Source organism: Myotis yumanensis, unplaced genomic scaffold (assembly GCF_028538775.1).
Source record: "Myotis yumanensis isolate MYYU_CA2020_CCGP unplaced genomic scaffold, mMyoYum1.0.hap1 SCAF_2, whole genome shotgun sequence".
Lineage (NCBI taxonomy): Eukaryota > Metazoa > Chordata > Mammalia > Chiroptera > Vespertilionidae > Myotis > Myotis yumanensis.
Window position 1 is genome coordinate 210,207,897 of NW_027223753.1, and position 17,346 is coordinate 210,225,242.

At 50.6% G+C, this 17,346-nt stretch overlaps 1 protein-coding gene across 2 annotated transcripts in view; it reads right to left on the reverse strand.

Moving 5' to 3' along the window:
* The window catches only part of UBASH3A (ubiquitin associated and SH3 domain containing A), a 44,192-nt gene extending 31,440 nt beyond the window's left edge, over nucleotides 1–12,752 (reverse strand). For both annotated transcript variants that reach the window (XM_070407143.1, XM_070407142.1), the window contains exons 1-6: nucleotides 12,629–12,752; nucleotides 10,641–10,694; nucleotides 7,933–8,119; nucleotides 4,735–4,933; nucleotides 2,008–2,177; nucleotides 780–988 (exon numbers count right to left, since the gene is read on the reverse strand). In XM_070407143.1, the coding sequence (XP_070263244.1) occupies nucleotides 780–988; nucleotides 2,008–2,177; nucleotides 4,735–4,933; nucleotides 7,933–8,119; nucleotides 10,641–10,694; nucleotides 12,629–12,741 (932 nt within the window). In that variant the 5' untranslated portion in view covers nucleotides 12,742–12,752. The remainder of the gene's footprint in view (nucleotides 1–779; nucleotides 989–2,007; nucleotides 2,178–4,734; nucleotides 4,934–7,932; nucleotides 8,120–10,640; nucleotides 10,695–12,628) is intronic.
* Between the last annotated feature and the right edge of the window lie 4,594 nt (nucleotides 12,753–17,346).

Here is a 17,346-nt window from a genome sequence, read left to right on the forward strand (position 1 = left end):
CCCATGAACCAGGAAGTCACAGTTTGATTTCTGCTCAGGGCACATGCCTGGGTTGCTGGCTTGGTTACCGGTAGGGGGCGTGCAGGAGGCACCTGATCAATGATTCTCTCTCATCATGGATGTTTCTCTCTCTCCCTTTCTTACTCTGAAATCAATAAAAACATAAAAAATAAATTCCAGCTGAAGTCACAAGGAGTGACTGACATTAATTGTGAAGTAACTACTCTAAGGAAATGAATTCTGTCAACAACCATGTGAGCCTCAGATAACCCTCCCGCCCCAGCCAAACCTGACTGCAGCCTTGGGAGCCTCTGAGCTAAGCCATGTCCAGACTCCTGACCCATGGAAACTGTGGGATAATACATGGAGGTGGTTTAGCTGTTAAGGACATGATCACACAGCAATAGGAAACCAATAATGTACCGTAGGACCCTACAGTCTATCCATTGGATGGAAGGATAAGTAAAACCAAGCACAGGACCTCTGATGATAATTTATATCCATAAGAAGGAAGTGGTATTGTGCAGTCTTTTGGGAGTATGGTCTTAGAAGCCATTAGAGCAATCCATGTATTTTGAACGTTATCAGCAGAAAACCACGAATCAGCCAGGACACTCACCGTATCCCTGCAGGGAGAACGTTGCTGGCACGGAGAAGGCAATTTTTACCAACGATGGAATGGTCGGGAAGCATGCCAACACTGTGCCCACTGTTTTCAGGGGGACGCTCTCGGGCACTAACTCAGAGACCGTTGGGCAGCTGCTAGAGGCGACGCTCACCTGTGCTTCACCCAGGTGTCACACTCGCTGGCTCGCTCCGTGTAGTTCTCCGGCAGGAAGCCCCGGCAGCCGGTCCGCTGCGAGATCCCGATCGCCCAGCCCTCGCTGGCTTCCTCCTGCTGAGTGGGGTCCACGAAGATGTACTCGCCGGGACTTAGTGTCAGCTCGTCCACGTTCTGGGGCTTGTACTGAAACAGGGCCCTCAGGGTCTGCGAGAGAGGCAAAGGTGGTCACGGCTCCTGCAAGGACGTGTGCTGGGAAGGACGACCGTAGGAGGCTCCTGCTCTGGCTTTCAGGCTGCCTAGGGGGCTGTGTCTCCAAGACACTCCCCAAGCCTTTGTCTGATGACAGTGCAGAATATAACAAAACACAGCATAGAATTCTTTGGATAGATTTAGAAATGAATGTTGGTGTCTATCATCTGTCTGTGCATGTATGCATCTATCTATCTATCATCGATCTATCATCCATCATCTCTCTACCATGTCTGTCATCTCTCTATCTGACCATCTTTCCATCATTTCATCTATCATCTATTCATCTACCTACCTACTTACCTACCTACCCACCTACCCATCTATCTTTGTGCTTACATTTTATATGAAAGATCTCAAAGTATAATCAGACTTTCACGTCTACCTTCCTTGCTGTGAAGTTTTTTATAGCTTCTCTTACAATATGGAACGTGGTGGATTCATTCCTACTTATTTTGTGCGTCTGTAAGGAGCACTGCATGGTTTCCATTTGAACGAATCAACTTAGTGAGAGAAAGTCTTTGCCCAAATCATTATCTAAATAAATTAATAAGCAACACAATATATTGATAAACCTTTGCAATCCTCTATTTTTAATGACCAGAAATGCTTCCATTTATTCGCCCCCCCCCCCCCCCAAGTTGTGTGTCTGTAACTTATACAGGGCGGGGCAAAAGTAGGTTTACAGTTGTTTGTATGGAAAAATAATACAATAATTAATAAATAATATAAGAATAAACTGTTTTGTGTACTCATAACTGTAAACCTACGTTTGTCCCATCCTGTATATATAAAAGAACGCTAGTTGCAAATTGTACGAAAAGAGAAATAGTTTTAGAGAAAGAATAGAAGGTTTTCCTTCTACTAAAATGCCTCCAGTGGAGGGCTGCTGGGGTCAGTGCTTGGTCGGAGGGGCCATTCATGCATTGGTTCCTGTGGGAGGACCCCGCCTGCCCGCCCGTCCGGCCGCTCACCTGGTAGTGCACAAAGCGCATGTCCCGCGAGTACAGCGCCGCGGTCCACTGGCAGCTGTGGCCGGGGTGCACGGCTCTGGCCAGCTGCTCCAGCGTCCTCTGGTGGTGGGGGTAGAACTTGTGGGCCAGCGTCAGGTGCAGCTGCTTGGTGCAAGGCTTCACAGTGCAGTCTGCAAAACCGGGTACACCCAGGGACACCCGCCGTCAGCACTGCGCGGCCAGGATGGCTACGCGCCCAGGCTCAGCTGCCCAGGCCTGTATACGTGGCCTCCCTGCCTCCGCCCTGGAGCACCCTCGGCCGGCTTATGCCATCTCGCAGAGCTCACCTTTAGAGGAGCTGGTTGGTACCTGCAGATTCTATAAGGAAGTGTAAGAGAGGTGGGCGTAGAGATATGGATTTTAGGGGGTGTTTGGGCCTATCAGTTTGTAAACGAGTTGCCCAAGCAGTTGGTTAACATGGACGGAGTAGATGCTTCCCTCCCTGTCATCAGGGTGCCACCAGCGGCCAGGACTGGTGGGCTCCCTCTCTGGGTCAATGACTGTTCAGCTGCAGAGTCTCAGGGAGAAAACACCAGAGGCAACGTGACTCTGTTAAACAGGACCGTCCCTCGGACACCGCTCACTGGCCCTGGTCCTCCTGGGGGTCTCTGCCCTTGGGGCCCAGCCCTCAGGTCCTCACTCAGGGCTGTCGAGCCAGCCAGGGTCTGATTTCAGCGACGCCACGAGCACTTTATGTTCTGGGAGGTGGTGACCGACAAACCGACGGACGGACGGACGGAGCAGTTCTGAGTTTGGTGTCAGATGGCCCTGGCTTTAGACGCTTCTGCCCTACTGGGGGGCCACCTTAGCCTGCCTCAGCCTCCGTGGCAACAGCACAAGGTTAGTGAGGGCTGCCTGCTGGGGCTGCTGTGGGAACCAGGCTCTCGGAGTCTCAGTAATTATCAGTTACGGCCTCCCCTCCCCCGGGCAGCACACACCAGCACACAGGCCTTTCTCCCCTGAAAAATGTCTCGGGTGCTGTGAGCACTTCCTGAAGCCCGGACGTGGCAGCCCCGCCCACGATGCACCCGCCTTTAGTGGCAAACGAGACACCGTGGAGGTGAGAAGCCTGAGACAGGAGAGTGAGTGGGTGTCGGGGAAATTCCTTCTCTCGGGTGTCTCAGCGGTGGGGGCAGGGCCTCACCATTTGAGTCAGTGCGGCCTGAGAAAGACCCACTGGTCTCCACATCGGGGCCATCAGTGAGTCACCCTGTTTCTGAATGGGCCCTTGTCTTTTCTTCTGTCTGTGCCCTGTGCCCAAGGGGACGTTTCATTGGGGTGGGACCCAAGAGACACCGGAGCTGGCCCCTCCTACGCCCTCAGGGTCAGGTGCAGGGCACAGGCAGCGGAAGGGAAGGGCAGGGCAGAGGCTCCTCGGGGTCCAGAGATGGACATGAGGTCAAGGCCAATCTCTCAGGACCGTGGCTGCTCAGCATGAAACCCAGCCGGTGGGGAGTGAGACGGAGCTGGACTCGAGGTCCAGTTCCACCACCCACTGGGTAGGAGACTGTTGGTTCCCTAGGGCTGTTCTCATCAGTTGCCACACACTGGGTGGCTTATAACAGAAACATGTTCCCTCAGAGTTCTGAAGATAGAAGTCTCCAATCAAGGTGTTGGCAGGGCTCACTCCCTCTGGGCCTCTAGGGGAGGGTCCTTCCGGCCTTTCGCAGCTCCTGGGGCCTCCAGTCCTCCTTGGCTGTGGCTGTGTCACTCAATCTCCGCCTCATCTTCCTGTGGCCTCCTCCTGGGTCTCCTCTCTTCTCACAAGGACACCGACACCAGCGATGGGATTTAGGGTCCAGCCCACGCCAGTGTGATCTCATTTTAACCAGTTATGTCTGCAAATACCCTGTTTCCAAATAGGGTCCTTTTCTGTGGTTGTGGGTAGACAGGGATTTTAGGGAACACTATTCAACCCATGACAGTGACCTGCGGCAGACATACTACCCTTCAGAGCCTCAGTGCCTCCATTTGGGAAATGGGCCAGGAGACCCACTTTTTGGGGAGGTGTGAAGACTGGCATTTGGAGAAAAAGGAATTTTGTTGATTCTCAAAGAATCTTTCCCCAAGAAGTCAAGGAGAGAGGACTAAGCTCATGCCTAAAAATTAAAAGAAACCAGCTAGGACTTGTGTTTTACACACAGCACTGACTCGGTGAGGGTCACTGCTCAAGCTGGGCACAGGGCTGGGAGAGACCCCTGTCCCCCTGTGTGCCCACCAGCAGACAATCCCTGTCTTTATAGAGCTCCACACGTCCACCTGGGACAGTTTCCTCGGCAGCTGGAATATGGCAAGTGTTTAGAAAACCATTTGAAATCGATGCAAACAAGGCTATTCCCACTTTGAGACAAGACACTGCTGGTTCTCAGAACCTGTTTGCATTCTTTGTAAGGACACCTACTCCCTAGGGAGGAGCTGGTGAAATCGTTCAGCCTTGGCTTAAGGCCGTATCAGAGAAGTCGCTTGGCAAGGGAGAGGGGGGAATGGGTATGGCCAGGGCAAGGATGGGTGCACCCTTGATGCAGGTCCAGCCAGCTGTTCGACCATCACTGTGCTAAGGATCAGCCTGCATGCTTCCTGTGTGGGGTCCACCCACGGTGTCCAAGTGGGGAGAGCACAGCCCCCCACACAGAGGGGCCACTTTCTATTGACCCGGCCGAGTGTGTTCGACTGGCTGGGGCTGCCTACCTGCCAAGATAGCTGCTTCCGTGGCGAATGTCATGGCGAATTCCCGGATGACGTCCGCAGGGCTGTCATTCACGAAGAAGCCGAGGTAGCTGACGGAAGAATGGAGAACCAGAGGGACCGCCGGGGGGAAGGAGCCCAGCACCTTGTCTCCAGCTCTCTTTAGAGCCTCGTACAGACACTCCACCTTCTGGTCTTCACACTGCGGGAAGGGACAGCCATGTGCTCGCTCAGCTCTTGTTACCAGGCCACCATGTTAAACTGAAATAGAGGCCTTTCAAAGTGAGAGGCAATGGCATTGCCTTGTGATCAAAGACAAGAACAGCTGTGTGGGAAGCACAGATTCAGGCAGAAGACAAAGATCAGGGTATATTGATGGGAAAGGGAAGGGGGGCAATTACATCCATAGAAGGAAGGCATTGCTATTGGTGCAGATAAGCTACTATAGCGACGCTAATTCTAAACGATGTTTCTAACTTTCAGCCCAGGAGTCACCGTAACTGCTTTCTGGTTAGCCCTGCGGACAGCCCTTTGGGAAACAAGGTTGCTCAGGCCCAGTTGAAGGTTGTTTTGCCTGTTCTAACATTCCGAGCTTTGAGGCATGAGATGTGCAGGGCATTTCTGGGATGGCAGCTCCGGCTCCATTTAAAGTGGCTCCGTTGATTATCATTTTTAAATTTTTAATAGATTTTTCATTGTTGACAGTATTACAGATGTCTCCCATTTTCCCCCCTGTACCCCTTTCTGCCCAGCCTCTACCCCCACCCCCCCCACTGAGGTCTCCACCACCCTATTTGTCCATGTCCATGGGCTATGCATATCTTATCTAATAAAGAGGGAATATGCAAATTGACCACGCAGTAACGGTCAACATGGCTGCGCCAATAGCGGAGGCAGGGATTCCATAACACAAGATGGCTGCGCCCACAGTGGAGGCTGAGTTCCCATAAGGAGCCTTAATGAGCAATCAGCAGGGACTGAGGCTGTGTGCCACTGGGCCAGGGCAGGGGACCTGAGGCTGCGCCCCCCGCCTGGTTGGGCTTGACAGGGGACCTCAGGCAGCACCCCCTGCCCTGGCACTGGGCTGGGGACCTGAGGGTGCACTGGGGGATCTGAGGCTGTGCCCCCCGCCCAGTGCCAGGCCAGGAGACCTGAGGCTGCACCCCCTGCCCAGCAGGGCTTGACAGGGGTGGGGCCCACTGGGTCTGGATCTCGCCCAATGGGGGTGCGGCCGGCTGGGTCTGGGTCTTGTGCAATTTTGAGGCACCGTGGGTGTGTGGGGACTTAACTCTGGGTCCCGCAGCGCGCCCCAGTCTCTGACAGGAGGAAGATTTTCATATACATTTTACTAATTTTCTTTCATCTCTGACACTTCTATTATAGAGAAAGGGCAAATAGCAGTATTAAAATATTTCCTCTAATTAATCCCCTTTTAATGTGCACGAATTCTGTGCACCGGACCACTAGTAAGTATATAAGTTCTTTGGTTTCTCTCTCCTGGTCCCCTTACCCCCACATCGAGGATGTCAGTCTGTTCCATGCCTCCATGCTTCAGGTCTTATTTTGTTGGTCAATTAATTTTGTTCATTAGATTCCACAAATAAGTGAGATCAGGTGATATTTGTCTTTCTCAGATTGGCTTATTTCACTAAGCATAAGAGTCTCCAGGTCGTTTAGTATTTTTAACACCGGTTAATGTAATTAATAAAAATTATCCCACACTGCAGCGTAATTGATCTGGTTCATGTGTTTGGGGTTAGGGATTTGTGCTATACCTGGTCCTCAGTATCTTAGAGATTTCAGGTTAAGATTCTTTGTGGAATGGAATATTCCTTCAAGGTAGGAAATCCCTTGCCACTTAACTACAGTCCCTCAGGCCCTGTCATGCTGACTCAGCCTCCGCATCACATCCTGAGCCAGCACCCTTTCCGCCCTGTGGCCCAGGGCTATGCTCCGCATGGCAGCCTTCGGTTCCATAGACTCCAGGGCAGCCATGGTGCACTGCTCAGAGCCTACAGCAAGGAGGGCAGTACCTGTGCGCCCGGGGACTCACCTGTGACCCAGCCACAGGCCACCCTCCCATAGTGATTGGGTCAGTCATGGCCCCTGGCGGGGTCTCGGCTCTCAGGCTCCCCATCTTTCTGGGAGCAGCAAGTGCAGGTGAGACTCTGGTGCCCCATCTCCCCCACCCCCATCCACAGGTGTCAGCCCTGCAAGGCTCACCCTGGCCATCCTTCCTTCTCCTTTATCCCTCACGGGTGTTTCTCCCACAGAAATCTCCTCCACTTCCAATTCTGGGGGCTGCTTCTTGGAGGACCGTGAACCAACATAGACACTGCCCCCCAGTTCCCTGCACTCAGTTCTGTCTCAATACTCTCCCTAGTGCCAAATGCCACTCCTCACCCCAAAGCTGCAGGCAGGCTCCCATCAGTCACCTGGAGAATCTTGCCTGAACTGCCCGGCCTGACTGCTGGGTGGAACCCACAGAGTTAGCTGGCATCAGGGCTGGGCCAGGGTGTGCCCTCTCCAGGTTGTTCTGGTGGAGCCACAGAGGAAGTGGCGTCTGTCCCTCCCTCCCTCCTTCTCACACCTCTTTCTTCTCTGTTGAGCAGCCCAGGAAGCCTACGGAGCTGCCTATTGGACCATTTTCTAAGTCAGGGCTGGTCCTCCAGGCAGGGAACAGTCCTGCATTTGTGACTGGCCAAGCTCACCCATTCCTCGGTTGATCCATCACACATTTCTGAAGCACCTCCCCTGTTTCAGGCACCGTGCTAATCTCTGGGGGTACACAGATGAGGGAAGCCTCCACCTTTACCTGAGGGGTTCTGACTGGTGAGGGATGCAGAGATGCCCAGACACATTGTCACACAACAGGAAAGTGCCAATCGAGATACAGACAAAAGGAAGGTGGGAGCACAAAGGGCAGCCATCCCTTCTGCCTGGGAATCGGGGAAAGACTTAGAAAAGGGAGGGGATAAATGAGTTGGGTTCTGCAGGATGACTAGGAGTTGACCAGATAAAGGCGAGGAGGAAAGTAAGGGACATCTCACACAGAGGTCAGCTAACACTACAGCTGTGCATGCCCTGTAAGAACAAATCATGTGGCTGCCCTCAGTGTCGTCCCATCCCTGCCGAGTTATCACCGAAAATGACTTCAGCTGCCATGGTAATGAGCCTGAGAGGCAGCGGGGGCCGACTCACCGTGAAGAAGTCACAGAGCGTTATGTGAGGGAAGACCTCGTGAGCTCTGTTCTTCGTGCACTGCCGCCTGCTCTCTCTCCAGAACTCCTGGAGCTTTTCCAGCAGGGACCCCGTGGGGCAGAGGAAAAGGGCGTACTCCTGCGGGATGGGGTCATCCAGAGAAGGGTCATTGCAGTGACAGCGCAGCCTGCAACAAAGAGCGGCCACTGTCACCTGTGTCCTGACAAAAGGTTCTCTCCCCTGGGAGGACAGAGTAACAGGCCGTGCTGAGCACCCGAGGCCACATCCACCAGTCCTCCAGCCACCTCACTGTGACAGCCCCAAACGTTAGCTTCCCGTGGCCACAGAGGGGGCCAGAGTTCACTCAGGGTTCAAGCCCAGCTTAGTCTGATCCCCTGGTCAAAGGTCAAGAAATTGAGAGAAAGGCGACAGTGAAGTAAAACCTGGTCTTCAAATGACCTTTGTGGTCCAGCCATCCACTTAGTGTTGAAAAATTTTGTGGAAAATACTCTCATTTTAATTTTATCTCACACTTCCAATTCAATGTAAAAATCAAACCCACAAAGAACTAGACAAAATTTAGGTGGCTATGATATTTTCTTTCACCTCAGAAAAAGTTATTTTCGATACAAGGAAAAAGAATATACAAACCAAAACTCAAGTTCATTAATGAGAAAAATGAGAATTAAAACAACCATTTGCTCACCTGTCAAATGAACAAAATATTTTTCAAAGGATGAAAGTTATGCTCAATGGTGTAAAGGTGCAGTGAGCTTTAAGGGTGAATTTTTGCCTCCTTTGTATATGGCAACTTACTGGTATGTGTCAAGAGCCTTAAAATACCCAGACCATTTGAACTAATAAGTCTACTTCCAGAAAGTTAGCCAAAGGGAAAAACAAAACGTATGGAAAAAACTACATGTATGGAATACTGAATGTAGGGCTATTTACAATAGAAAAGAAGGACAAACTAGATAAATAATAGTGAATTTACGTATCTGTTCATTAGAAATTGTGGTTTTGAAGAATTTCTAATGACTCAGGGAAGTGCTTGTGAGATGATATTAAGTTTAGAAAGTAGTAGGCAACCACTCGGGGAAAACATTAGTTACATGCAAATACATCTCCCTAATAGTAATAAAAAAACCCATCCCCCTTTATCCTGGCTCCTCCCTCATCATCCTGGCTCCTCCCCTTCATCCTGGCTCCTCCCCCTTCTAGAGGGCAACCTCAATGGTTAATCTGCTTTGTTTTCTTCTGGATACGTAAGTAATAAATTCATAGATAGCACTTGTGTATGTCTTTTATATAAATCATAAGCCATTGTTGAAATTATTCTGCCACTTGCATTTTTTTACTCAGCAATGTTTTTCCGACTCCCCCAGGCTAATACATACACTCCTGGTTAAGCAGGAACCTTCTCAGGACTGTGGAACATCCCATCACGTATGCACATGTGCGATCTTCCCTTCAGCCATCCCATTGGTGTGCATTCAAACAGTTTTCTTTTTAACTCTGTAATTAAGGGTCTTGTTCCTGCTTTTGTAGCCCCTTTGTATTTCTCCAGAGGATGTCCTTAGACTTGGAACTGTGGTTTTGGGCTGTTACCCACACGTTCAGTGTTCATAGATGCCTCACGCTGCAACCAGGAAAGTAAGAGGCCACCCCTTTCCCCTCCCTCACCAACCCTTCAAGGTCCTGTTGTCTTGAAGGGCAGCTGAATTTGCAGCTCCCTGGTTATGAGTGAGGTTGGGCCCACTCTGGACTGAGACTGGGGGATCCTACCGTCTCCCAGTTTCTTGGTCGGACTTCTAGTCTCATGGCGGAGGGACCAACCAGGGCCTTCCCAGCGGTGGGCTTGGTTTCTAATTGAAATCTGGCGGCTGACTAGAGCGAGCCTAGCCCAGAGCCTTGGTGTTTCTCTGTCCTGTGGAGGGGCCACGTGCTTGCCCTTGGCCTAGAGTTCCCGGAGGAGGAAGGGCATTCCCACTGAGGGCGTGCTGGACACTCAGAGACCCCCTGCCAGTGTCTGCCGCCTGCTCCGTGGAGGGCACCCCAGCCTCATGGGACCCGGTCTTTATTGTTTGAGTTCCGCTGTGGCTGTTTCGGGGCAGAGTGAGGGGACTTCCCGCCTAGGGCAGATTGGTGGCATCATGGCACATTCAGGCAGGTCCGGGTTCTAGAGAACGGGGTGCCCTTTCCAGATTCCCAGAGCAGACAACCGAGGCCCGTGGGTGGTGTGCAGAGTCACATAGCTGGTGGGTGGGAACTGCCTGGAACCGGAGCTCCTCACCCGCCCCCAAACACCTGGCGCCCCTAAGATCACCTTGCGGATTCTCGGGACATTTACAACCCCTGGAAATCCTCTCCCCAGAGGCGGCCTAGCGAGCGGCAACCGGAGGACCGGCAACCTCTATTTTATGTCGGCAGAGGGCTCTTCGCTGGCTGTGCAACAAGTCACGTGGCTTGTTTTCTTCCTTGACGGCGGCATCGGATTAAATCCGATTTTAAGTGAAGAGGGGCTTGTTTCAAGCTCTCTCTCTCTTGTTTTCTGTTTTAAAGGTGGATTCCTTATTCCCTTCCCCCAGTGCTGGGTGGGCTGGCACAGAGGTGGCCCGGCCTCACCAGACTGCACTGAGCACCTCCTAGGGCCCACCCTGCGAGTCCTCAAGCCACAGGCCCTCCCCTGTGCAGACAGCCCCACTCACCAGTCTGCGGCCTCCTCCGCCGTCTTTCTCCCGGTGGCTGCCAGTGCCTTCAGCCTACAGGAAAGCGGATGCAAGGGCATTCAGAACCCGCCTTCCAGTGTGTGTGGAAGGGGCGAGAGGCGGGGGCAGCCCTGCCACACAGTGGCCCTGTCCCTTGCCCCTTGTCCCCCAGGGGCTGGACACTTCACAGCTGGATGCAGAGCAGGTCTCTGTCCTCCCCGGGCCCTCGCTGTGCTCTGTGGACATGCAGACCGCTCACCGGCCCTGCCCGTTTTCCTCTCAGTCCTTGGCCTGGAGGCCAAGGGCTCATGCCTGAGGTCCACCCACGCTTGCAGTCTGACTCCCCCCACCCCCCGTGTACCCTGCACCAGGGTCAGGTGGACACACTCCCGGTCCTCCGGCAGCTGGAAGAGTCACAGCCTGGCTTGCACACCTGTGTCCCTGCCAAATGCAGTCCCGAGCCCACACACCCATGTCTTCCCGGCTCGGTTCAAACATCGCCCTCCAAAGCCCGCTCGAAACCGCCTCCAGGAGGGTGTGCAGCCCCTCTGTGTCCCGGCCACACACACGGTCACCTTGCTTATCGTCTCAGTGAGCTCCTGTCCTCTATCCTCCCCTGCCAGCCTGCGGGCCCTGCGGCCTGACTGTGTGTTCTCACCATTGTAACCGGGAGGTACAGTCACTGAGCTCAATGTAACTGAACCGGAGCAAATTGAAGAGAATGGGATGCGGCTAATGGCATTGGTTCAGGGATTCAGCCCAAAGTGGCTGCGGCTCAATGCTGCCAGGTGGCCAGTACCGAGGGGATGCGCCTGTTGGGGCGGTTCCCCCAGAGAGGCCTTGGCTCAGAGCCTTCCTGGGGTGCTTCAGACTAATGAGGGGTTTAAAACAGGTCTCCTACCCCCAACATGCGGCCGATGTTTAAGTTGGAAGGAATTTTGAGTGTGTGTCCAGGCTACAGTGCGAGTGGTGTGACAGAGCGCGGCTTTCTTGGTGCTTTAGAGAGTGGGGTCTGGGTCCTGCCCGAGGTAGGAAGTCACCTGCTCCCCGCCTCAGTGTCCCCCTCTGCCCCCCGATGTCAGGTGCTGGGGATGGGGCGCACACGGCAGGCACCCTGCTCACGCTGCCTTCCGCTCCGTCTCACAGGCCCCGGGTTATTGTGAACACAGTGTGAGGACAACGGATAGCTTCTACACTATTCCATCCGATTCGGTTGGGATTTCGTTACAGTGTTCAAGGGAAGTTTGCCCCCCTCCCACATCCAGGGCTACCTAAGGGGACTTCTGGTGTATTTTCCACGTGAATAACCTTGGAAAGGACCGGCTCTAAGAAATCGGTTTTCTGTGGCAGCTGTAAGCCAGGGTCAGTATCACAGCTCGTCGCTTTGGGGATTTCTTCCCTCGCTGAGAGGGGTGACTCCTACGGTTCAAGTTTTCTACGTGTGGGCTTTTTCCTTGTACACACAGGATCGTGCTAGCCCAGTCGATTCTTAACCATTTTGTTTCATTTTCGAGCACTCGAGTTTTTTCCTAAGGACGGATGGTTTCCTGCACCATTTAGAAACATCCTCACCTCACCGGTCCCAGAATTAGAGACCGACTGGGTGGTGGGGCCTTTCAGATTAGAGTTTGAAAAGTCCTCTCTGAGGCACTGAGCTGCCCACAAAGAGGCTACAACAGGCCCCACGCTCCTCCACACCCTGAGAAATGGGGGCACCATGGTGACACGTGGTTTCCAATGTTCACAAATTCAGGCCCCCCCCCCCCCCGCCCCCCCCCCCCCGCCCCCGCCAATCGGCCAACAGAGTTGGTCCCGATCCTATCATTTAAAGACAGGGGCAAAGGGCCTAATTTAGCAACAGTACCTCGCCCTGCAAGGCGCCCCTTCGACAGGAAGTAGGTGCTCAGAGCGGCCTGCAGTTTTGTGGCCGGGACCTCAGAAAGGTCAGGCTGGGCGCCAGGGGCAGGTGCCCGGCGGGGAGTACTCACGCGGTGTGTGCTGGGAAGCCCAGGTTCAGAAGGGGGTCCAGGAGGGAGGCGGCGCTGCGGGCCTTGAGCTTGCTGTTGACCTTGGCGTAGACCTGGGTCTCCCCGGCTGCCATCTCTTCCTGCCTCCGACTGAAATGAGTAGATAAAGCCAGAGAGGGAGCGGCAGGAGCGGCTGAGGCTGTGAAGAAAAACCTCAAGCCTTTTTTGATCTCTCTGACAAAACCTAATATCCTGTTTGCATGTGATACTGGTTTTCAGAGTGCTCTTTGCAGGGCGCTGGGGTGCAGTGCCCATCCACCCTGTTTCCACAGTGGGTTCGGGTCCCAGAGGTCCCTGCGCAGAGCCAGCCTTGGCTCTGACTGGGCGGCGTTGGGAGCAAGTCTGCATGAGGAGGGGGAGGGGGAGGGAGCCCGGCAGAGGGTTCTCCACTGGGGTCCGAAGCCACAGAACCTGCATGACCTGGGTCTCAGTCGCTTATGTGCAGACAAGACACTGCACTGTACCTATCTTCCGTGCTCACTCTAAAATTTTTTGGCTCTTTTAGTTATTCATTGGCTTCTTTTTTTCAATTTTAAAAGCTTTACATTAAAAAAAAGTTTTTATGCATGCAGCAAAGTTGCTGAATTGTATATGTGCCACTCAATGAATTTTCATAAAGTGAGCACACACCCCTAACTCCTCCAGGACCAGCAATAAAACTGGCTGTCAAATGGGGGCGTTCTGGCTCCCCCATGGCAACCTCTGGAGACATTTTTGATCCTCAAAATGAGGGGGGCAGTGTGTTTGTCACTGGCATCTAGCGGTTGAGGCCAGGGATGCTACAGTTCAGAAGGGTGCAAAGAAGGGCCCAGCCCAACATATCAATAGCTCCAAGGCTGAGCAATTCTGCTCTCGAACTTACCAGGATCCCAGGAGCTCCCCTGCCCCCATCCCCGCCCAGCCTCCTACTTATCTCTTCCGTCCCTAGAAAAGCAGCCACTCTGCTAGCTTGTACATCAGTTTTTGAACCTTATATAAATACAACCATATAGCATGTGCTCTTTGGTCCAAAATTATGTGTGTGAAATTAATCCACATAATTGTTTGTAGCCATAGTTAGCGCTCTGCATCGCTAGGTAGCGTTCTACGAGATGAATGTACCATCATTTATTTCTCTGTCTATGTGCATTTGGGTGGTTTTCCGTTGTCTGGCTGCTGCAGACACTCTTGTGTATGTCTTTTGGTGCCCGAGGTACATTTCTGTTAGGTACTTACCCACGGGAGGGATTTTTGGCTCACAGGACAGGTCCTCACTGCATTAGAAACTGCCGAGTGGTTTTACAAAGCGGTTGTTCATTTGCCTCTCGCCAGCAGTGGGTGAGCATTCCCCCGGCTGCTCTGCGTCCTTGTCCACACTTGATATTGGCAGTCTTTTCACTTTTAGCCAATCGGGGGTGTGTAGTGGTATCTCACTGTGGTTCTAAGTTGTATTTCCCTGCATGGCAATGACACTGAGCACCATGAGACAGGCAATTGGCCACATAAGTGGACTCTTTGTGGAAGATCCTGTTCAAGTCTTCGGCCTTTTTAAAATGGGTTGTTTGGTTTTTCTTATGGCTACAAACAATTATGTGGATTAATTTCACACACATAATTTTGGACCAAAGAGCACATGCTATATGTTTGTATTTATATAAGGTTCAAAAACTGATGTACAAGCTAGCAGAGTGGCTGCTTTTTTAGGGATGGAAGAGATAAGTAGGAGGCTGGGCGGGGATGGGGGCAGGGGAGCTCCTGGGATCCTGGTAAGTTCGAGAGCAGAATTGCTCAGCCTTGGAGCTATTGGTATGTTGGGCTGGGCCCTTCTTTGCCCCCTTCTGCACTGTAGCATCCCTGGCCTGCTCTTTGAAAGACACCAAAAAAGAAAATAAAAATGCTGCCATAGACTGGGAGAAAATATCACCATATATACACCTGACAAAGGAGTTGTATCCAGCATATCCAGAATGTAATCCTATATAATAAAGAGGTAATATGCAAATTAACCCTCACACCCTCACAAAGATGGCTGCCTACAACCAGGCCGGAACAGGGGTTAGTGAGGGACGACCAAACGACTGAACAGCAGGCTGTGTGGAGTGACCAGACTGGCGGTGGCGGGGGTGGGGGGGGGGACGTGGGCAGTTGGGGGCGACCAGGCAGGCAGGCAGGTGAGCGATTAGGAGATTAGGAACCAGTGTTCCAGGATTGTGAGAAGGATGTCCGATTGCCGATTTAGGCCTGATCCCCGGCAGTTGGACATCCCCCAAGGGGTCCCGGATTGTAGAGGGTGAAGGCTGGCCTGAGTGGAACCCCTCCCCTCCCCCACATGAATTTCATGCACCGGGCCTCTAGTATATGTATGCACATTTATTCTTTTTTTTTTTTTTTTTTTGCACATTTATTCTCAAATCAATAATAAGAAAACAATCCACTTTAAAAATGGGCAAAAGATCTATATAGACACTTGACAGAAGAAGATACCTGAGTGGTTAATGAGGACGTGAAAAGATATTCAACATTATTAGTCTCCAGGAAAATGTCAATTGAAACCACAATAAAAAACATAAGATAAAACCTTATTCATAACGTTAGCCTTGCATGGAGGGCTGGCTTTCATTTGCTAATACCTGGTTTAGAATTTTGCATAAGTGTTTGTGAATTAGCTTGGCCTGTTGTTTTCCTTTCTTGTAATTCCCTTGTTAGGGTTTAGTGGCTAAACTCACTGTGGTTTTTCTGTGACTTTCCTGGTCTTGGCCCTGAAAGTGTTCATCACAGAACCCCTCTCAGTTCCAGGCATATGAGGACAGTTGGTCACGTTAAGCATCAACATTATTTTGGCCTCATAAGTGAGTTGGGAAGTATTTCTTTCCCAATTCTCTGAGTTTTTGTAAGATGGTAGAACTTATTTCTTAAATGTTTGAAAGGATTTACCAGTGAAGTCATCTGGGCCTAGAATTTTCTTTGTTCAGAAGTTTTAAATTATGAATTTAATTTATTTAATAGATATAGGAGTATTCTCCTTGTATCAGTTGTATTAAGTTGTTTTTTCAAACAATGCGACCATTTTGTCTAAGTCAGATTTCCTGGCATAGAGTTGCCAGGTCTTTATTTTCTTTAAATTCTATTATCAAAATTTATGTGATAGGTCTTGCAGTATTAATTGGGTTATTCTGAGGTGTTGGGTCATTTTTGATGCCACTGTAAATTATATCTTTTTAAAATTTCATGTTTGAATTCTTTGTTGCTGATAAATAAAAATACTATTGATTTAACATAATTTTACATTGAACTTGTATCCAAAAATCTTGCTTGACTTACTTGTCAGTTCTAATCATTTATCTTTAGAATTTTTAAGATAATGTCCAAAAATAATTTTGTTTATGAATAATGATAGTTTTATTTATTTATTAGCAGTATATATTCTTTTCTTTTAAAGTTTCTTTTTTCCTTTCTTTTCTTCTTTTTTCTTTTTATCTTCTGCCCTTCCACCCTCCCTTCTTTTCTCCCTCCCTTCCTCCCTTCCTTCCTTCCTTCCTTCCCTCCTTCCTTCCTTCCTTCCTTCCTTCCTCTTTGATTTCATTGCACTGGCTTGGATTCCAATGTTGACTAGACATAGTGTGTGCCTATAGTGCATCTCCTTGTATTATTCTCCATCTTAGAGGAAGAGGTTTCAACGTTTCACCTTTAAATATAAGTTAACTATATTTTTAAATAATATCTTTTTTCTTTGAGAAATTTAAAGGATGACATAATTTCATGAACAAATGAATTTGATAGCTTAAATGTGAAAGTCAGAAAATAGGCAAATGCCGAAACCGGTTTGGCTCAGTGGATAGAGCGTCGGCCTGCGGACTGAAAGGTCCCAGGTTCGATTCCGGTCAAGGGCATGTACCTGGGTTGTGGGCACATCCCCAGTAGGTGATGTGCAGGAGGCAGCTGATCGATGTTTCTCTCTCATCGATGTTTCTAACTCTCTATCTCTCTCCCTTCCTCTCTGTAAAAAATCAATAAAAATATATTAAAAAAAAAAATAGGCAAAGCTTGTTCCCTAGAGGGAAAAAATTAGATTTGGGGTCTGAAATATAGCCTCTACTCAAATATATTTTTCTGTCCTAAATGATAAACCACTTTTTGAGCAATTGTGCTTATAACATATTAAAATGTAAAATTCTCCTTTAAAGGAAAAGCTTAATTATACAAACCAGGAAATACCCATCTAGCTGAACCCCTTTTCTTAGCTTGAACAGTTATCTTTCAAGAGCAACAGGGAAAAAAATTAAACGTTTGTTCAGGGAACAGAGGACATAGTTAGGAAAGGTGTGAAGAAGGGATTATGAGCTTGAAGGATGATCTGTGTTAAATCCAGAAGACATGGCTAGGTGCCTGGGCAGGTGCTGGAGGCAGGAAAACGAGCTTGAATGAAACCACGATTGGCAAATCCTGCCAATTCTGCTTTCAAAGCAACCGCAAATCCAGCCCTCTCCATCTGCACCACTAGGACTGTGGCCAAGTCACAGCCATGGTGGCGGAGGTTTTCAGCAGCCTACTCTAGGCTCTCCCTTGTGTCCAACCCCACCCTGCCCCACCCCACCCCGCCCCAGCACTCAGTGCACATGCTCAGACCCCAGCCTTGCCCTGCTCAGCTCCTCCCCGTTTTCCACCACAAAGAAATCAACCAGAGTCTTTCCTTCCAATGG